The 22724-nt window shown below is 41.7% G+C and overlaps 1 protein-coding gene across 1 annotated transcript in view; it reads left to right on the forward strand.

Annotated features, from left to right (window-relative positions):
- The window catches only part of GRID1 (glutamate ionotropic receptor delta type subunit 1), a 793636-nt gene that overhangs the window by 467852 nt on the left and 303060 nt on the right, over positions 1–22724 (forward strand). Inside the window, exon 4 of the mRNA XM_032231518.1 lies at positions 18486–18691. Within this exon, the coding sequence (XP_032087409.1) occupies positions 18486–18691 (206 nt within the window). The remainder of the gene's footprint in view (positions 1–18485; positions 18692–22724) is intronic.

Below are 22724 nucleotides of genomic sequence, written 5' to 3' on the forward strand. Positions count from 1 at the left end.
ACTGGCTCAGGCCTTAATGGTCCATTGACAAAGGTGAGGTTATTAAGAGTGAGTCTGTTATGTGCCTGAAAACATGTTTTCTTTCCATTTCTCATCCAGGGAAATATAATATTCTGCCTTTTTAAAATATTTCCTAGGATATTTCATTTTTCTAGGCGAGGGGTGGGTGCTAATTTTCTTTGCCTTCTAATCAAAATCCATGTGGGCAGTGGGTTAGTGTGAATGGGGTGGGCCCTACTATGATTTCAGTGCTGCCATCTTTAATCCAGACAACTGTGGAGTTGTGGAATAATTGTCCTCCATTCCTACAGCTCCTCCTCTCTGGCGTTAGAGAAGAGAGACCCTCTCCATGGGGAAATGCTTTTTTTTTACCATGGGGATTTCATGTGGAGGCGTCTGATCTTGTTCAAGCTCTTTGAAACATTGGTACATTGTGTCACCTAAGGATGGTGACACTTCTGATTGTTTTTCTCCCTTATTCAGAACACAGGGACATGCTTCCTGTTCTGAACGTATCCCATGCTGATTGATGTTGTCACAGATGGAGGCGTTGACTCTTCCACCCTTATGCACAAGTCAGAGTCTCATCCGTTTGCTACAGTGGAGGAGACTAATACGGTTGGTCAGATCCAAACAATTCATGCTCCTCCTTCAATAGAACGCGAATCAGATTAGACTTTGTTTCCTGGCATGTTTAATCAAAATCTTAGAAAGCAGCATTTCCAATTACACTGTACCTCACTGGGGAAATAGAGATACAGAGAAACTCCCCAAGCAGATTATCTATTAAGCCCAGCGATGCAGGTGCTTCTTTTTTTAAGTTGTGGCACTAGATAGTGTTCTCGCAACACTCAGGTATTCTCCAATATTTGTTTAATTTTTTTTTTTTTTTGACATCCGTTTTTGTACTTTTAAAATCACCGCGTTTGTTCTTAGATGTTTCTTCATACATACCTACTGGTGGATTTTATGGATGCCCAAGATGTGTTGTTTTATATACAGATATGTTATTGTGGTTTGTTGCACGGTCGGCCAGATGGTTAGGCTGGATTTCCATTTTTCTCCACCTAATTGAGTCCTTCCAAGGCACTAAGATAGGCAGATGTTGTTGTTTTTTTAATAATGTCACAGCAGTGGTGGGTTACTACCATTAAGCCTCAGTATGAGCATACCGGTGCCTGCCGGGAGTACCGGGCATTGTTCCTGTATGGTGCTCCAGAGGGCCCACCCGCCTACCCCTCATCCTTGTCTATATTTGACCTCTTTGGGGCTTCTGCGCATGCGCACGGAGCATATGGTACCTGCGTGATGCTCCGTTGAGCAGCTGGAGCATTGAGGAGGCATCGCGGAGCATCGCAGATGGTAAATACACATGCATACATGCTGTGCGCATGTGGTGGACGCTGGGCCCCATTGCACCATACCGGTTGCAAAGGGATCCAGAACCCACCACTGTGTCACAGGTATCATCACAGGATGTAAGCTGTTCCAAGTCAAGCTGCCCTTTTGTAATTGACTAATGGGAATTAACATGGTGAGGAATAATAATAGATAATAGGTAATAGGTAATAGGTAATAGGTAATAGGATAATGTTGTGGCCCAGCAGGAGCCATTGGAGCTGCCACCAGACTCCGACAACGAGGGGCCCTATGAGTTGGCTCTGGAGGATGTGGAGGACCCTGTGCAGAGAGGCTGGTTGGCCACCAGGAGGCACCTGAGCCTTGGACCAGTGGGGAGGAGACAAGGAAGAGTGAGCCGGAAGCCAATAGTGAGTTTTCCTGGATGCACGCCATCAAAGAGCTAATAGGCATCAGGAATAATTACGCAATTACAGGAGGTGATTGCACTCAGCTAGTCATTAGGCTCCTCTCCAGACTATAAAAAGCTACTTGTGCACACGCCCCTCTTTGCAGAAGTCAACGAAGGATTGAATGTCGGAGGACATTACTGTAAGCTTGGCAGGCTGGATTGCTGCCAAGCCTTATCTGTGTTTATTGCTGCCCGAGCTTGCCTGTGCCGGGTTACTGCCAAGGACCTGTCTGTCTGTTAATTAAATGCCGTAATTTATCTCTGGTTTGGAGTGTGCTTTGGTGTGGAACGAGGGGGGTCAGAACAGATAATAATAAATAATTGGAATAAATAACGTAGTGACTCAATGACTAAGACACTGAGCTTGTCGATCAGAAGGTCGGCATTTCAGCAGTTCGAATCCCTAGCAACGTGTAACAGAGTGAGCTCCTATTATTTGTCCCAGCTTCTGCCAACCTTGAAGTTCGAAAGCACGTAAAAAGTGCAAGTAGAAAAATAGGGACCACCTTTGGTGGGAAGGTAACAGCGTTCCGTGCACCTTCAGCATTTAATCCTGCCGGCCACATGACCATGGAGACGTCTTAGGACAGCGCTGGCTCTTCGGCTTTGAAATGGAGATGAGCACCGTCTCCTAGAGCTGGAACAACTAGCACATATGTGCAAGGGGAACCTTTACCTTTACCTTTTTAATGGGAATTTTGTCAATGCTGATGGTGTTCAAATGGTGCTCCGGATGTATCCAAGTCACCTGTCATTGTTGGTCCCATCTTTGGTTTCTTTTGCCACATACTACTTCTATATGCAGGTCTTTCTATTTTGTCTTTTGATTTTTCTCTTTCTCTGCTTTCCTGCTGTGTTACAGCCACCTCCATTATGCAGACTTTTTTTGTGTGTTTATGGCTGGTCACACAGTCAGCCCCTTGTTTAGATTGGATTTGTTTAGATTGGATCCTTCCCAAGGACCTAGAATAGGCAAATTCCATTATTTAATATTATTATTGTTATTATTGTTTTAAAATTCTGTAGGCATTCTGTAGAACTCATTGTGACATATGGATTTCAATTTTGGTTTTTAAATCTTGATGTTCTGTGATTGTGTTGTATAAGTAGTCCTCAACTTATGACCACAATTGAGCTCTAAATTTCTGTTGTTAAGTGGGACATTTGTCAAGTGAGTTTTGCCCCATTTTATGACCTTTCTTGCCTCGGTTGTTAAGTGAATTGCTGCAGTTGATACGATCATAAATATGGACCAATTGCCAAGCGTCTGAATTTTGATCATATGATCATGGGAATATTGCAAAGGTCATAAACTGTGAAAATAGTCAGAAGTCATCTTTTTCAATGCCACTGTAACTTTGAACTATCATTAAATGAACTATTGTAAGTCGAGGACTACAAAAGAGCCTCAGGAGCGCAGTAGTTAAGAGTGCTGTACTGCAGGCCACTTCTGCTGATTATCGGCTGCCTGCAACTTAACAGTTCGAATCTCACCAGGTTCAAGGTTGACTCAGCCTTCCAGCCTTCTGAGGTGGATAAAATGAGGACCCAGATTGTTGGGGGCAAGAGGTTGACTCTATAAAACTATTTAGACAGTGCTGTAAAGCACTATAAAGCGGTATATCTTAGTGCTACTGCTATATAGCATTCTGTGCTGTGCTATCCAGCTCTATTAGATATTTCTCTTTTTAAAATCTGTGGTATCTAATTTAAATCTTTCTCCTTAAACAACTTGCATCTCAGAGACTCTGAGCACCCTTAAATTTCTTTCAACTTTTTCTCACTATTAAAGTTGTTGGTTCTTGGTGTTTCTGAAGTTTTGTGAATGTTGCATTTTTTTCCATTACATGCTGGCATGTTTTTGCTTTTCAGTGGCCTTATTTTTACTAGGTTTATGTTGGCATTTGCTGTTTGAGAAAATTAACATGCCTGCATGCTTGTGCCTGGATGAGCATTGTCCTTACTTTATATTGTGTCCTTGACAATGTTTGCAAGGATTAGCAACAGCAACAGAAAGAAGGGGGGTGGGGTGTAGGCTGAAAAGCTATTATATGCAGAAGGAAAGATTTATTGCTTTGGAAGTAGTACAATTATTGCAGTGTGGAGAATTAAATGGGTGTATTGAGAAGAAATAGTCCTTCAGGGAATCCCAAATTTAGCCTATGTCTATTTAATTTTTGGATGCTAATTGATTTCCTGAGATGGTTTCCTTTTATGTAATTTAAATATAGAATACTTGAAATCCAGCAAGAGATCTGTGATTGGTCCTTTTGTGCTAAATGTGAAAGGCGGATTCTGTTGTTAAGAGAGAAACTCCCTCTGTCTCCCTGGTGTGTGATTGCTTTGAAATAAAATCAGCTGTTTAATCAACTGCCTATAGAACAGTGTGCCTATGTGTATGTATAGCTAGGTAGCTATAGATGCAAACTGTTTGGTCAGTTGAATGAGAGTAGGTTTTAGTTGGCTGTGCATCTACCATGTTTCCCTGAAAATAAGACAGGGTCATATTTTTTTTGACCCCCAAAATAAGCGCTTAGCCATATTTTCAGGGCGGTCTTATTATTATTATTATTTTCAAAAGTTTTTTTAAAAAAAAATTTGTTACATATTTTAACTTCTTTTATAAACAAAGTGTTATCCGGGTTTCTCCCCTTTATATCTTCTGTTATATATAAATCATTTTACATCATATTTCCATTTCACATTTCAGTTATCTTATTTTCTTTCCATATTTTCCAGCTTAACTTTAATTTCTTCTTAATATATAAACAATATCATTATTTGCCTCTCCAAGTTAATCAAATTTAACATATCATTTCCATCTATTATTCTGTTTTACTATCGATAACATATATCCTCAAATTTAATTTATATAGTAGACATGTCACTTAATTATCCACAACTAATATTATTATTATTATCTATTTCCCACACATCATATTAGCTGTATACCATTGGCTATATTTACTGTATTTCATTCTATTCTACTAGTAAATTCTTTTCCTTCTTTCCTCCTTTCAACCATTTTCTCTTAATCTCTCAGGAACTTCACCCAGGTTTTATTATTTTTGAGGTGCAGGAGGCGGCAAGTGTGGCCACCTCACGGCTAATGCTGTGTTGCAATATTTTCGGTGAGGGCTTATTTTCTGGGAAGGGCTTATTTTAGCACATGCGCTCAAAAGCTTGATTGGGCTTATTATCCAGGGAGGTCTTATGTTCAGGGAAACAGGGTAGTTTTTATGCTTCTAGAAAACAAAAGCAGTCACCACCGGTGACTTTGACTTTGCTATGAGAACACTGGTTCTTCAATGTATTTATTTCATTTTTCAGTGAGGGGACCACATTCTTATGTCCACCCAATACTAGTCTCTGCTTTTGTAATCTTTGAGGCATTGAGTTTCCAAATTCATAATCTTATTTTACTGGCCTTGCATGCCCAGCTGATAAAATTCTTCTTTTTTGTTCCCTGGCAAAATAGACCATTTCCTTTGAGTGGTAATAAGAGCCATGAAGAATTCAGTTTACACTCTCCGGGGGCACTAAAGCCCAGGAGGCATAGTATTGCCCTTATCCAAAGATTTAACTGCATAACTGCAATGCACGTAAGTTATTGCCTTATGTTGACTGAAATAGTATAAATAAGATATTTCATTTCAAATATAGAAATAGAGAGAGAACTTCCCATTACAATAATCCCCGTACATTTCTGTTCAAGCTATAAAGAATTCACGTTAGTTTAAATGCATGTCTGCTCCTGATTGAAGATTTATGAAACCATCACCATTTTATGAAACCAAGCAAAGGGTGGTTTATTTTCTCTGTGTATAATGCTGCTTGAAGTTGAATTACAACTGTGACCTAGTAAAGTGTACCATGATTGGGGGGTGGGGGGTGGGAAACCACCTTATTCTTTGCAAAGGTTTTGTGGGATATTTTTTTTTCCTCCTAAACAAAAAACAGCCATAGTAGAAGGAGGAAGAGGAAGAGGAGGAAGAGGATTGTCAAGTCATACAGACCAAAGATTTGTCCTAATTTCTTCTTTTTGTCTTCTATACATCTTCTTCCCCCCAACCTTTCCTCTGAAGTGTAAAATTCATACAATTTTCTGCCTGCCTTTTTTTGCCTATTTTAATATCCCTCCCCCATATAGAAGAATTTCAGTTTCTGCAACAAAATGTATTTAGTGACCTTAGTTAATTAGAACCCATTTTGCCCTCACAAAAAACAACATTCCCAACTAACTGGAATACACCATATAGTAAGGTAAAGGTTCCCCTCACACATATGAACTAGTCATTCCTGACTCTAGAGGGGGGTGCTCATATGCATTTCAAAGCCGAAGAGCCAGCCAGAGTATAAAACACACCAAGGTTTTGAAGAGGCAAATTAAAAAAAAAAGTAGGTAGGTAGATAGAGGGATAGAGAGGGAGAAATACACGTAGGTAGGTAGTTAGAGAGAGGGAGGGAGGGAGGGAGGGAGAGAGAGAGAAATACAGTAGGTAGGTAGGGAGAGAGAGAGAGTACCGTATTTTCACGACTATAAGCCGCACTGAAAATCCTAAAATTTGATCAAAAACCGGCAGTGCGGCTTATAACCCGGTGCGCTTTATATATGGAAAAAGATCGAAAATCTCTCCCTCCCGATTTTACGCTCAAACTTGAAACTCGCAAGCGAATGACCGCGAGCAGGCACGCACACGTCCCTTGGGTCTCTCCCTCTCTCCTTAGCCGGGAGGCACCAAACTGCGCCCAGCCATCCTCACTTCGTCCTGGTTAAGGGTGGGAGTGTCTGAGACGCCGCTGGGAGAATGTCCACTTCGGGTTGCCGGGACAGCAAATTTCAAGGAAAAACGCAGCTGCTGGAATCGGTGCACCACTGAAAGTTCTCTGGCCTGGCTGCACCCGAGCTGGTGAAGCGCCCTTGCGATCGGAGCAATCGCGCGGCTCACCTGCACTGGCTGTCTCCCTGGCGATAGGCGGGCGGTTGCGAGCACTCCATCACCTTGGGTGCAGCCTGACCGGAGCCCTTTCTCTTCTCAGAAATGTCTTCTCAGTGGAGCTATAGCAGCCTGCATGCCCCTTTCAGGTACTTTGACCCCCCCCCCCCCCGGGAGGGAGGAGGCCAGCCAGAGGGGCATAAAGGGAGCCGCAGCTTCTCTGTGAATGGAGGGGAAAGAGTTCGGCTTCTCTCTGCCATTTAAAGGCTGCAGCAGGGAGAATCCCAACTTTTTTCCTCTCCCTCCATTCAGAACGAAACTGCTCCAGCCTCCCCCACCCCCACATTGCCTAGTAACCCTAACCTTCGCGCTCTTCTCCGCGTTCTCCTCGGGATTGCAATAGATGTCCAGAAACGGCTTTGGGGGCTAATGGGGATTGGATTTCCAGCTCGATAGCCCCTGCCGCTTCTGGACGTCTATTGCAGTTGTGAGGAGCCGAGGAGAGTGTGGAGAAGAGCGCGAAGGTTCTTGGTGCTCCAGGAAGCGGGAGAGGTGCGCGGTTTGGTTTATCCTCCCTGGATGTCGCAGTAGCAGCCCCAAACTCACCGATCTCAGTGTTTTTCGCATCGGGGTGTGCTGCAAGAGGGAATGAGTGAAGAGTGAAGACCTTTTCCAGCCAGCGCAAAGGACTCCCCCGGACTTTTTTTGCTGAGCACAGGGCAACGGGCCCGCACCTCCACCACCAGCAATCCGGAAAGGTCTTCACTCACTCTCTCTTGTAGCATGCCCCGATGCGAAAAACACAGAGATCGGTGTGCTTGGGGCTGCTGCTGCGACGTCCAGGAAGGATAAACCAAGCTGTGCGCCTCTCCCAGCTGCTTTCGCGGCTTCCTGGAGCGCCAAGAACCTTCGCGCTCTTCTCCGCTCCTCACGACTGCAACAGATGTCTAGAAGCGTCGGGAAACGTGCGGCTTATAACCCGGTGCGCTTTATATATGGAAAAAGTTTGAAAAATTAACGTTAACTGATACTGCGGCTTATAATCCGGTGCGGCTTTTGGTCGTGAAAATACGGTAGGTAGGTAGGTAGATGTTTCCAGGTGTATTTATCCATGTGCTGGAGAAGATAATTGCTGACAATCTGCAACACCTAAGACTTTGTTTCTGCTGGCATAGCAGTTTATCAGTGTAATTCTCATCAATCAATTAAAGAGCTTTCCGAAAGGAAAAAAAAAAGTTTTTGCACTCTGCAAACCTCCCAAAAATGGCCCGTTGTTCGTGAAAATGGGCCCGTTTTCCCCCCTCAAAAAGGCATAAATAGCCTTAGGGAGGCTTGCAGAGTGCTCCCGGAGGGGTGGGGGCAAAAACGAGCAAAAAATGGCCCATTTTTTGCAAAAATGGGCCCGTTTTTTGCAAAAATGGGCCCGTTTTTTGTAAAAAAAAATTGCATGCATAGCTTATGGAGGGTTATAGAGTGCTGTTGGGGGCTGGGGGGGGGGCAAAAATGGTCCAATCCAGCCCCCAGGAGCTCTCGGAAAGCCTACATAAGGCTATGCATGGCCATTTTGGTGAAGGGGGTGGGGCTTCGGGAGGTAAAAAATGCTGTATTTGATGTATAAGATGCACCCAGATTTTCAGCCTCTTTTTTGAGGAAAAAAGGTGTGTCTTATACTCCGAAAAATACAGTAATGCCGAAAGCGCACGGAACGCTGTTCTCTTCCCACCAAAGGTGGTTCCTGTTTTTCTCCTTGCATTTTTAAATGCTTCCGAACTGCTAGGTTGGCAGAAGCTGGGACAAGTAATGGGAGCTCACTCTGTTACGCGGCGTCAACATCTTAGCCACTGAGCCACCATATCTCTGGAATATACCATATAAACTTAGGTTAATAAATGAATGCCAGCCGCAAACTTTTTCAGTAGGAATTCTCTAGTACGAGAAGACATTATGTGTGTCTTTTGTGTGAGTCAAAGCAGCTCATCCCCAATAAATCTTGAGTAAGCAGTGCATTGAATTCCCTTGAAATTGTATCTTCACTTCCTTGAACTGGAAAATTGCCAGGGGGCTTTTTCCCAGGCTGCAGGAGGGAAACAATATTGTGAGTAAATTGTCTTCAGTGCTGTTATGCTGATCCTGTGCCTAGACATGAGTCATCCCTGGTGGAAATATTGTTGTTTGGATTGTAAAGATCAACAGTGATTTCATTTCGGAGACCAAAGCTTGGTTTAGGAATGAGAAAGGATCTGTTCTGATAGTGGAGATCCAAGGCAGCTGCTTGTACCCTGTAAAAATAACCCATCTTCTAAATTCTCACTTACACTTATTAATTTGCTTGTTCAGGAATAATCACATTAGTGCAGAAAACCCCTCTGAGGATTTTATTCTCTGATAAAATTTCCTTTGGTCTATGGAAGGATAGGAATCAGGCATATGTAGTCTAATGAAAGGTAGGGATAACAATCAGAGATTGGCTGCTGCCGGTTCAGACTGGTTCAGGAGAACTGGTAGTGCCGACCACTGACTGGGCCTTTCCACCCACCCCAGGACTATCCCACCCTATATATATATATATATCACTCTCTGGCATGCTCACCCCGCCTATGCAACCCAGCTGATTTCCACGCCTACCCCGCTGTAATTACCATGGCTGCCCGAGAAGGTGTGCTGGAAGCTACACACATGAAATCACTGTGTGTTTGAACCCGCACACAAGCCCGGAGGTGCATGAGCAAATCGAGCATGAACACGCACACTCAGATTTTCAGTTCTGCAGTAGGCGAACTGATTGCTAATGTCAGGGTTCCAAATAGCATCCAAAAGTAACTCAGAGTTCAAGCCAAAGTATTGCTCAAAGTTCCAATTTATTAAGAGAGCCATGTTGGCACATCTGGGAAAACCTGAATCTGAAAGCTTCCCGGTTTTCTTCACCTAGTTGAAAGTTCAAGATCTTGCCCCCACACCCACAAGCCCATCACATCATCCAATCTTCCACTGCCATGCTGGCAGTTCCACCCTCCAGTTCCAGTCAGGTGCAGAGACGAAGGATGACCTTGGCTTTCTAGAAAGGAAAGTTAAATTATGTGAAGCCCACCTCTGGATGACATGATAGCAGTGTTCCTATATCTAAGGGGCTTCCACAAAGAAGAAGGATTTAAGATATTCTCGAAAGCACTTGAAGGTGGAACAAGAAGCAATGGGTGGAAACTAATCAAGATGAGAACCAACCTAGAATTAAGGATAAATTTCTTGACAGCTAGAACAATGAACTAGTGGAATGGCTTAGCTTCAGAAGTTGTTCTGAAGGGTGTTCCATCACTAGAAGTTTTTAAGAAAAGACTGGACAACCATTTGTCTGAAATGGTCCCTTCCAACTCTGCTTTATCTATTAATCAGGGCTCTGCTTTGGTGAGGAAAACCACTAGACCAGAGTTGTATTCCAGATCCCGTTGCAACTGGTATGGTGCAATGAGGCCCGGCATCCACCACATGAACGTGCACAGTGTGTGAGCTACATGCACGCACACATATGTACTTACTGCCTGCTCAGTGATGTTCCAGCTGCTTGGCAGAGCATCGCACAGGCTCCATACGCTCCGTGCATGGAAGCCTGAAGAGCTCAAATATTGGTAAGGAGCACAGGCAAGTGGGTGGACCCTCTGGAGCACCGTACCCAGTGCTCCTGGCAGGCGCTGGTACACCCGTATTGGGGCGTACCTGTAGTAACCCGTCACTGCCCTAGACATTGCTTATTTTGAAAGGCATCAGCTCTTTAAGGGATCTGCTGAACATCAATCAGCAAAAAGACGATGAACATGTCTAACAACCTGGATTTTTTTGACTAGATCCTGAAGACCGTAAGAATGTAATGCCTCCGTTTGGTTCAGGAAGAAACAATTCTCTTGTGCACCTCTAAGTTTTTTGGGTTAAGATAGAAGAAAGGGAAGGGGAGACTACTTTTCCTGGATATTGAATCGTTCCAGTCTTTGTAGAATTGTGGGGGAAAGCTCTACTTCTTTAAAAATAAGTTTCATGTGTTTTAAAGGGCTCCAAAGGGATTTCAGGAGCTACCATATTTTCCGGACTCTAAGACGCACCAAGATTTTGAAAAAGTAATTTTTTTAAAAAAAGTTTTTGACTCTGCAGGCCTCCAAAACCCTTTGCACGTCTCTTTGCCCGTTTTCTGCAAAAAAAAAAAAAAAGAAAAGAAAAAGAAAAAAGAAAAAACAGGGCATGCATAGGCTTTGGGAGGCTTATAGAGTGCTCTGGGGAGGGTTGGGGGGCAAAAACGAGCAAAAAATCAGCCCATTTTTCACTCGTTTTCACCCTCTCCAGCCCCCAGGAGCACTTTGCAGGCCTCCCAAATCCTCTGCACAGCCATTTTGGCAAAGGGGGTGGGGTTTTGGGAGGCCAAAAATGCTGCATTCAGTGTATAAGACGTACCCAGATTTTCACCTTCTTTTTTTTGGGAAAAAGGTGTGTCTTATATTCTGAAAAATACAGAACCTAGTCTGGTTTCTCTACGCCAGATGGATTGCAATGGGTTGATAGAATTCAGTGCTTCCCCTGGTCACAACAATGGATAAAATTATTGGGTCTACTTTTGTATTCTGGACCAAAACCACTCAGAATCTGGAGGATGTTAAAAGTCTGTTGCAGTGTTATGATAGTGTTCATGTCTTTTACAGCTTTCACACACAAGCCACTCTCTCACACATACACAGTTATAGCAGAGGTGGTTACTGCAAAATGTTGGATACAGAGAAAGGCAGATCCAAGCGCAAATAGATCAATGATCCTAGCAAAAGCAGCTGTCGGAGAACACATAAATCCTGCATTGAAAAATCACATATTGCATTTTTTTCTCTTCACCAGTGCAAAGTGACCAAATGTGGTAGAAGCAGAGATTACTTTGGATTACCATTATATAACAACCTTCGGCTGATCTTGGGTGTGTGTGTGTGTGTGTGTGTGTGTGTGTGTGTGTGTGTGGAATAAAAGGTACTTGTTTGGGAAATAAATAAATGAGATTCCTGTAAGATCTCTACAGCAAACTATTAAGCAGTCTTTACTCCCAAGCTCCAAGTTCAGGAATAAAGAAGCTTTCCAGATGATCAAATAGTCAAGATACGTAGATTGTAGTACTTAATACGAGGCAAGAATTACCATTAACCATCCATACGTTATCAGTAGAAATTATCTTTCTGGAGTTAGGTGAGCATATTCTCAATACAAGGACTTAACTTTTTGTTGAAATAAGGTGTTCATTTTCAGGAGATTGAAACTGGACCTCTCAGTAGTTTGCCTTTTCAAGTTCTCCCTTCTAACTAGGAAGACAAGCCAAACATATCACTGGACCAACTTGGGGGGATGGGGGGAGCTGAGAGCAAATGAAGAGAGGCCTCTGAAGTCCACATCAACATGTGACTGTTTTGCTCATGGATGGGATAATATAATGACACCTCAATCTTTTTATGTCAATCAATCAGAATAGAGCTGGAAGGGACCATCCGTTGTTTCTTGTTCTGCCTTCAGGTGCTTTGGAAAATAAGTTGACCCTCCTCTTTGTGGCAGCCTCTCAAATACTGGAATACTACTAGCATGTGTCCCCCCACCCCAGTCCTGAAGCTGACCTGGCTGTTTGCTATTTGCTGCAAGGACGTGTCAGAGTTTGCAGCAGCAATCACATTCGGAAAGCACAAACAAGTCACTGATTCAGCAGGGTTCAATAACTTCTCTTTATATATAACGCATTAAGTAAATATACAATACCAAAAGCAGGTTTTCTGACGTGGTAGTTCAGCAAAGGAGAGAAGTTTCACTTTCAGTTTTTAGTTTCAGATATCAGCACAGTATGCAGCTTTAGTACAGAACAAGCCACCCCCAGGCTCCTTGCTGTCTCCTTCCTTGTTGCTCACACAGCAAACACTGTTTCCAAACAGCCCTCAACTCTCTCACACACTGACAGGACACTAGCCAGCTGAATACCATGGATGCTGGTAGGCAGAATTTTTTTTTCTTATTTTCCTCCACAAAAACTAAGGTGCATCTTATACTCTGAAAAATATGGTACTTCTCTGTCTCCTTCTTTTTCAAGATTGAGCCTGTCCCATTCCTAGAGAACAGAAGACATCCTGGTAGCATTAAATAAACACCCATTTATGTACTTTGTCATACCCCTGATTTATCAGGTCCCTTGGTAGTTTACAATTTTTTAGAAAACAATATGATTTAAAAGCTCAGGCCATTTTATGGAAATACATAGGAAATGGAGCCCTTTGTGATCAAACTTTGCCTTTGTTCTATAGTGATAGGACTAGACAGCTTTTTAAAAATATATCCTAAACCTTCAAACCAGTTATTTATATTGCAAGTTGTCCTGATCTAAAGTTAAGCTCCTTAGCTTACGTAAATCATGTCAGAGACCCAAGAGGTAATAATGATACTCTTCGCTAGCTTGGAAAATTGGAGTCGTCCACTTGGACTAACAATAAATGCCAATAAGATAAAGTGTGATGTGTAGCTGGTAAAGGTAAATAGAGAATCAGTGAGCTGGTAGGACAATGAAAATATAATGCGTACTGGGAAAAACTGATATCCTTTGATATTTTCCTCAAGGACAGGAAATACATAAGACAGATGCAAAAATGAAGCCATTTATATGGGTACAAGCAGGATGTTTATCTCTTAGGTAAATATTTACCAAAGGCTGGTACTTTGAGTATCATGCAATGAACTGGAAAGAAGTGCTGTAAATTTAATGATGGAAATGAGATTTATTCAGAAGCTGGTACAAGTCAAACAAAGGCTAGATGGTTAATTTTTATGACTGTTGACACTCTTCTGAAAAAGAAAAGGTAGTCAACCATTTGTTACACCTACATGGTGGGCAAGTCAGTTTATTTCAAATGATAAAAAAAGTTGGATTAGATTTTCTTCACTCATCTGAGTGGAAGAGGTGCCTACTCCTAAAATGAGGACTATTCCCACAGTGCTCTTTTTAGCAAATGTCTTGAAAAGAATAGTTGTAAGTCTTCCATCTACTGAATTATTTCCATTTATAACCAATATAATGCCTTGTACATTAGGGCAAAGATATTCTATTTTCTTCATCAATCCAGAAGTTCTCTTCATTGATAATGGACAAGATTGAAACTCATTGCTTATCTTGTTATTGTTGTTAGTTGTGAAGTCATATCCAACCCATCGCAACCCCATGGACAATGTACCACCAAGCCTTCCTGTCTCTACCATCCTCTGGAGTCCATTTAAGCTAAACACATACTGCTTCGGTGACTCCATCCAGCAACCTCATTCTCTGTTGTCCCCTTCTCTTGCCCTCAATCGTTCACAGCATTAGGCTCTTCTCCAGTGAGTCCTTCCTCCTCATTAGGTAGCCAAAGTATTTGAGTTTCATCTTCAGGATCTGGCCTTCTAAAGAGCAATCATGGTTGACCTCCTCTAGGACTGACCGGTTGAATCACCTTGCAATCCAAGGGACTCACAGGAGTCTTTTCCAGCATCATCATTCAAAGGCTTCAATTCTTTGGCACTCAGGCTTTCTTATGGTCCAACTTTCACAGCCATACATTGCAACTGGAAAAACTATAGCCTTGACTATATGGACTTTTGTTGGCAGGGTGATGCCTCTGTTTTTTAGCATGCAGATTCCAAAATCTTCATCGTTTTAGGAACCAACCATAGCAACCCATGTAGGAATATTTGTCCACTCTACATTTATATGACCCCACAGTAGTGAAATATTTTGCTTCCCAGGACTTCATGTAATGTATCTTATCTCCTTCCATTGATTCCTCTGCTAAAGAGTTTGGCAATTTTGTACTTGCATTTGAAGTTCTGAAAGATATCTTAAGTTCACATTTGACTCAGGAATCAGATTAATTGCATGAGGAAGAGGAATTGACTGGGAATAATTCATTCCAAAAGCAGACATAGCAGAAACGTTCAGATCTGGCTCTAAGGTTGAAATTGAAGGAGAACCTTGAACACAGGCAGTACCTAACTGAAGAACAGGCAGACTTGCTTCCAGCTGTTTTCAAGAAGGAAGGATCTGGAATTCTTCCAAGTCCCTGAGAATGTAGACCTAGTATGTATGAAGACATCCAGAGGAGAACCCTGCAAATACAGCTTAAGGAGAAAAAAAGATAAAAAGTCAACCTTCAAGGAATTACTCAAAATATAACTGAGCTGTAACAGATAAAGGTCAAGGGAAGGACCCGCTGTAAAAACCTCTAGAAAAACCAAAGCCATGCTGCTTAAACCCAATCTTCATAAATTCTTTCCCCTTGAAGACCCTGTTATTAGTTTGTCTTGGCATTTGGACTGTTTCACAGTTGTGCTCAGGATTTGTACCCTGTTTTGTCTTGCTTGGTTTGCAAGAACTTCTGACTTTCTTGAGACAGTTTTACAGAATCCTGTGTCATTTTGTTTCAGACTTTGAGTGCAAGAGATTCTAAACTTGGTTTGGGGGACTCAGGGGCTAAGACACTGAGCTTGTCAATCAGAAAGGTCGGCAGTTGGGCGGTTTGAATCCCTAGCGCCGTGTAACAGAGTGAGCTCCCGTTACTTCTCCCAGCTTCTGCCAACTTAGCAGTTCTAAAGCACGTAAGAAATGCAAGTAGAAAAATAGAACCACCTTTGGTGGGAAGGTACCAACGTTCCGTGCACCTTCGGTGTTTAGTCATGCCGGCCAAATGACCACAGAGACGTCTTTGGACAGCACTAGCTCTTCAGCTTGGAAATGGAGATGAGCACCACCAACTAGAGTTGAGAATGACTAGCACATATGTGTGAGGGGAACCTTTACCTTTACCTAATTTGCACTTAAATGATGGGCATTGATCATCCCAGATTCATAATTTAGGCTTGTAGATTAAAAAATGTTAACATTTATCATTAGTATTTGGAAATATTTCCCTGTTATGTGTGATTTTCTTGTTCTGAAATTTGGTGGGTCTTCAATTTTCACTTAAATGCTTGTTCTTTTTTAAGCAAAGTCAAAATAATTTCCCTTTAAATGCACAAACATTGATGTTCAAAAGTTAATGCTCTCCCCATTTCAAATTGTATTCTGTTTGCTTCCAATATTGTAGTTTTCCCACCAACAGGTTAGGGGAAAACAGAATTTATTCTAAAAGGTCAGCCTCTTCATTCATCTTTCTCCACAAGCAGGTTTTCACTTTCAGAATAAGCACTGGAATATAGAAAAAAAATACAAGATCTACAACATGTACTCAAGTTAGTAAAATGCACTAATGCTATTTTTATTAATATTTCAACATGTATAGAAAACAGCTACGAGGATAATCAGAGTTCTCAGCTATTTAATCCATAATACTGTAATTCTCTGCATATTCGTTCCAACCAGTTGGGCTTTTTGAAGTTTGTCGCCCCAAGCATAATGAAACCCAGAGTGAAGCTGGATTTAGCCCATGGAGTTTCAAATACCAACCTGTGGCAGCTTTGAAAATCCCTGTTTTCTCTTGCTGAAAAGCACTATCTTTGGTCTTCAGGAACCTGCATATAATCCCTGGTTTTACTTCATTTGCGATTACCTCCTCTTTAGTTGCAGTGATTGCCTTTTTAAAAGGAATGTGGCAACGTGTAACTGTTGCAAAAAAATCAAATAAAATGAATGCACTTCAGGGTTTAGGCATTGTCATTCAGAATGATTAAAAACAAAGCCAAAATCCTACAGTGATAATTGATAAACACAACTGAAATCAGCCTGTGTTGTCCTCAGGAATATCAGCATAGAGGAAAAGATGGCAAGATGCCATGAACTCACAACTGATTGTAAGCTGCCCAGAGTTACCTTAAGGGAAGATCCCCATAGGGCATGGACAGCAGAACTCTCCATCAGATTCCTGAAGGGCAAGTCTGTTTGTGACTGGCAGTGTGCCAATGAGAGCTGATATACTTCAGCTCCTTCCCATGTGTCAAAATGACTGAAGCTCCTGAGGGTTTGTCTGCTTTCCTTAAAGCAAAAAGCTTCCACACTAATCCTAGTGGTGCTGAAAATGAACCTGTTTTTAATCTGAGGTCCGGCATTGAGGTATTGTTGTGGTTTGGCAACTCCAGTGTCCTGAAGGGGAACATTTCCATAGCAGTGGTGGGATTCTTTTTTTTTCCTACCGGTTCTGAGGGTGTGGCTTGGTGGGTATGGCTTGGTGGGCTTGGCTTGGCTTGATGGGCATGGCTTGGTGGGTGTGGCAGGGGAAGGATACTGCAAAATCCCCATTCCTTCCCCACCCTACTAATCTGCTTTCCAGCTCTGTTTTCCTGTTCAGGGCAACAGAAGAACATCAGGTGAGAGGCAACAGGGGCGGGGCCAGCCTATTTGCCGGTTCTCCGAACTATTTGAAATTTCCGCTACCGGTTCTCCAGAACCTGTCAGAACTGGCTGAATACCACTTCTGTTCCATAGTACAAGATGGAAATGTAGCTATCTGCATGAAATATGCTGTAAATAAGGGACATGGATTCGGCACTACTCCTGTTTGCAGGAATGCCCACTGAAATAAAATTAAAATAAAAGAGAATATTTGTAGGCCAGGGTTGAAATAAGGGGTCTTCATGTGCTCTGAGCTTGGTTGTTTTCTTGCAGACATTTGATTACCCAACTTCCTGAGTTGATAATGTTACCTAGTCTGGCTATTGAAAAGTCTGCAAGAAAAGTACCAAGCTCAGAGAGCACCAAGGACCCTGAAATAAAATTAACTTGTCAAAGGAGACTGATGGCCTAGAGTAGAAGATACTTCTATGTGAGCGAATAGGATGTTTAGTGAAAACTTAGCAAGCTTAGCAATGACACACCCAGCCATGAAGCTAATTGGGGCAGTCCAAGAATTTCTCAATGGGATGTGGTGGCTCAGTAGCTAGGATGCTGAGCTTGTCGATCAGAAAGGTCAGCAGTGTGGCAGTTTGAATTCCTAGTGCTGCGTAACAGAGTGAGCTCCCGTTACTTCAAATCTCACCGGCTCAGGGTTGACTCAGCCTTCCATCCTTCCGAGGTGGGTAAAATGAGGACCCAGATTGTTGGGGGCAATATGCTGACTCTCTGTAAACTGCTTAGAGAGGCCTGAAAGGCCTATGAAGCGGTATATAAGTCTACTGCTATTGCTATTGCTATATTGCTATTACTTGTCCCAGCTTCTGCCAACCTAGCAGTTCGAAAGCATGTAAAAATGCAAGTAGAAAAATAAGGACCACCTTTGGTGGGAAGGTAACAGCGTTCTGTGTGCCTTCGGCATTTAGTCATGCCAGCCACATGACCACAGAGACATCTTTGGACAGCACTGGCTCTTTGGCTTTGAAACAGAGATGAGCACCACCCCCTAGAGTCGGGAACGGCGAGCAACTTTGTGCGAGGGGAATCTTTACCTTTATACCTAAGAATTTCTCAAATGGCCTTGAAGTTTTGGTCTCACCATCAGAAAGAATGATGGATAGATTCCGGAAGGAATTTAAACCCAGGAAAAAAGTATTCACTTACTACATACCTACTGTGAGTTGTGTTTTGTTTTCTATTTCAGGAATGTCACAATACCTTCAAATGAGGGATTTCCAATGAGATTTGGGTATATTCAGAGTAAAATCCAGCAGGCTAAAAGAAGCCTCTTTGACAAGCTAAGGGACATCTCTGTTTTTTGACCTTTGTCGTGGCTTCTTCTTTGCTTAGAGCTATGTTCTTTTTCTGAGTGATTTCTGTTTCTCTTCGGCAGATATCCGTGGCCTACAAGGATTTCTGGATCAGGCTTCAAAGCTTGGACTTGACGTGTCTTTACAAAAAGTAGACAGAAACATCAGCAGGGTTTTTGCCAGCCTTTTCACTTCCATGAAAACCGAAGAGCTGAACCGCTACCGAGATACGTTACGGAGAGCCATCTTACTTCTGAGCCCAAGGGGAGCACAGACATTCATCAATGAGGTTAGCACTTTTTTTCTGAAATCTTTTCTTAACTGAAAGTGATCCTTAGATCATCTCTACTTCTGCAGTTCAACCTTGAGATGCCATGCTTTCTAGTTGGGGTAAATGCTAAATCATCTGCTGTGCAACAATAAATGAAATAAAAATATAGACTTGATTGCTTTGAAAAGTACTTATGTACAAGGAGTTGTGTACGGTATCTCCTAGGCAGGTTGCTAATCACACTTTGAGTTTTCTCCTCTCTTTTTGACGTTCCTCACCATTCTAATAGCTTTAACGTTGCAATCGTATCTGTTTTCCATGTTCATGTGATTGATAGATGTGGACAACTGGATACTCTTCACTGACAGGAGTGATTATGGGATGTGATCAGCTTATTTGGAAAATGGTTCCATACATTTCCCTTATTTATGCTATATTTATTTATGCTAACCTGGTGTTTGCCTTCTTGGGCAAAGCTTACCTCACATTCATCACTGTTGTGTTTGTTAAATTTGAGTGCCACAAGTTTGATGTAGTAGGCAAAGAAGTATGTATGATTTGAAATGGATATTTCATATATATTTTAGTGGATCTGATAAATTGCCCCTATGGAAAAGTAATTTCTAGGTGAATTAATATTTTAATGAATTTTATCATTTATAAATGAATCAATAATGTATTTTTGACAGGGATCATCAGCTAATTAATCTTCACATGGAATTGTGAGGAACAGTTAATTGCTCTTTTGCTCTTGGGGTGATGGGAATAAAGAATTATGGAAGCTCATACAATAGAAAAGGGTCAGCTGGCAGAAAATGGTCTAAATACATTTTTTTTTAGTTTCTGCTTTGTTTAGTTTGAATAACACTATATTATGTAATGTTATGCTTTATATTTGATAACAATCTAGTTATCATTACCTTGTGGAATTATATTCTCATTGGATGGTTTTCTCTCTCTCTCTCTTTAATGAAATTGATTTTGAGCAACTTGAAAAATCGAAACCAAAATACACATAAATGCAATAGGGCTGATACAAAGGGGATATAATATTAATGTTCTCTAGTTATCTTTTTATGGTTTATCAAATGTGAAATGTTGTGGTTTACCAGGGCCTGGACCTATATTTAACATTTTCCCTATTAACCAATTGATTGTCTTATCTATTTGTGCTTGCAAAATGTAGATTGTTGCTTTTTTTATATAGAGAATATGAAATGATTTCCCACTTCAGTGGTATACATTGTGCTATGAACCTCTGGAATCCATTATATCAAAATATAGCAATGGACACTAATTTAATGGGACTAAATATCTCAAAAGGAGATCAATCTAGAGGTTTTGAAGACTCCTGGTTACATCTTGAGTTATGGAAAAACTATCTGCAATTATCAGTTGTAAGGGAGCAATAGTTGCATAGGATGTGTCTCCATTTCTTGCTTTTGTGAGTATCTGAGTGGATTTTGTTGGCGTTCATGAGAAAACTTTTGCTGGACTAAAATGGGATCTTACGGGCATGCAAATTAAAGGCCTTGTGTGGGTCCTGGGTCCAATGGACACAAGTTGTATTGTACTCTGTGAATTAGGACTATATACTTTGGAATACAAACTCTGTATGTTGCATTGTGGGGTTTGAAAACTTAAGAGAGATGTGCAAGATATCTTTCTGGAAACAATGTTCTCCACCATCCTGTTGAAAGGCCCTGGGTTTGGTTCTGTGCATGTGCTAGATCAGTGATGACTAATCTTTTTGTTGTCACATGCCAAAAACGTGCAAGAGAGATACTGTTGCAGGAAATATCGGAATAAAAAGAAGTTGCTTTATTGGTATCAAGGTTCAGAGCAAGTTAAGGCAAAACAGCGATTTGACATCTGAACAACAACTTATAGAAAAGACAGGCTTTATATATTTTTCAAAAGCAGCAAAATACGTGAATATAACATACTAGTGCTGATGTGTTTGTAGTTTCTGTTACAACATTTCTTGCTTAACTTTTTCCAGTAAGTTCTTGTGGCTAGCTTGTCTTTCTTGAGCCATATGTGTGAACTGTAGCTGAACCTGCAGCTTTTAACATTTCCTATTTTTGTACACATCTCAAAAGCAGATCTTTTGTGCCATATCTTACTTTTATATTTTAATTTACTTTATATCCTGCCTTAATACAACACACGCGTGCATGCCCATACCCATAATGTAACATGTGTGTGACCCATGTGCCCTGCCCCCTGCACATGTGTGCACGAACCTTCCCATGCTCCCTGTGCATGCATTTGCAACCCCCCCACACACACACTGTTTTGGGGCAAGCAGGCCTCCCTGAAGCTTCCTGGGACCAAAAAGTACCCCCCCACACACACATGCACGCATCTCCTGCATGCACCCACCCACACACACACATGCGCAGTAGAGACCCAAAAATTAGCTGGTCGGTGAGAGGCGCGTGTGCACATGTGTGGTGGAGCTGAGCTGGGGCAACGGGTTGTGTGCCCGCAGAGAGGGCTCCGTGTGCCACCTGTGGCACTCGTGCCATAGGTTCGCCATCAACGTGCTAGATTCTTTCATCCTTGACTGGAAATATCAAAGTGAGTTGTTGACACTGTTTCAGCTAATTTAAGGTTTTCAACGGTGCTTTGAAACTGCTTTCCTTATATATTTGTGGTCTCCAACATATCAAAGGATGCTCTTCCAAGCTGCCTTTCAGGTTTGCTGAAAAGAACCCAGATAAATTAAGGACTGTGCTATATTTCCATTCACTCCAGCAGCAATATTTCATTATGTGCTTCCAAGCGCTGCCCTCTAAAATACATAACTTCTGCTAATATTCAGGTTTGCCATTCACATGTCAGAAAGGCAACAGCCCTGCAGGATGTGAAGTTTAAAGGGTAATGCACTAAATTATCATGCTGCTCAGACCTTCCCCAGAGAAAAGGGACTATTACAGGAATTATTAGGCTAATGATCCTGATATTTTTCCAGATCCCTGCAGGAATATACATCTGGGCTGAATTAAGAAGTAATTTGTTCAAAAAATCTTCTGTTACTGAATCTTGATTGATTCAGCAAAGCTTTAGGAGACGAAAAGTTGAATAATGGAAGTATGTAATCTTTTTAAAGGCTGTATGCCTTTGAAATATGCTAAAGGGGATAATTTGGCAATCATATAGGCCATATGGAAGTTAGCAGGTTACTTAACTCTATACTATTTATGAAGCCGTGAGCCACCTGCACACTATTACAATCACTGGGGGAATGAAATACAGCATTTTTACTGGGGTTGAAGTGTGACATTTGAGATAAAATGGATTTTTAATAGGTTTGGGAAGAAAAAGAGATATGGTCCCATTCTTGTGAGGTCTGGATGACCTGTTTCAGTTTCTATCACACCGTCAAGGCCTGGGAGCTATTCTGCAGAAGGGATAGCTAGGCAGACTATCCTTTTGGTGCAATCTATCTTTTGTCTTTGAAAGACCATAAAGGCTCTTGAGGGGATCAGCGGCTGAGCTGTTCAGAGAAAGAACTGAACCAGAACCAAAAATGAAGGTTACGTAAGAGCCAGACATCAGCAAAATGTTAATAGATAAACTATTCAGATCCTAAAAAATGAAATTTTGCTCCCTTTCCTTTTTTTTTAACGGAGAGCTAAGTGAGAGGGCTGGAGGCTACATGACTTTTACTATGAATCTCTGCTTGGTCTTATTGTCATCTCTGCTTCTAAAGACTTAGAAACGAGGGAAAATCTGGGGCTGGATAATATGACTAGTATACGTTGGTCTGTGATGCTGGAAATATTGGGAAATATTCCTTGTGTTTCTTAAGGGTAGCAACACAATTCAAGTGGTATCTCAATTTGGTCCTGAGACTGAATTTAAGACTTCCTCTGTTTAAAATTACTCCCTCCCCTGGGTTTGTTAGCCGCCCTGAGTCCCTCCGGGAATAGGGCGGCATATAAATGAAATAAACCTATAAAATGAGATTAAAATAAAAATTGGGATCAAACGGCCCAATTCACTGTTGATAATGTGTATATGTTTCTTCTCCATGAAAACACTC

The sequence above is a fragment of the Thamnophis elegans genome, chromosome 15 (assembly GCF_009769535.1).
Source record: "Thamnophis elegans isolate rThaEle1 chromosome 15, rThaEle1.pri, whole genome shotgun sequence".
Taxonomy (NCBI): domain Eukaryota; kingdom Metazoa; phylum Chordata; class Lepidosauria; order Squamata; family Colubridae; genus Thamnophis; species Thamnophis elegans.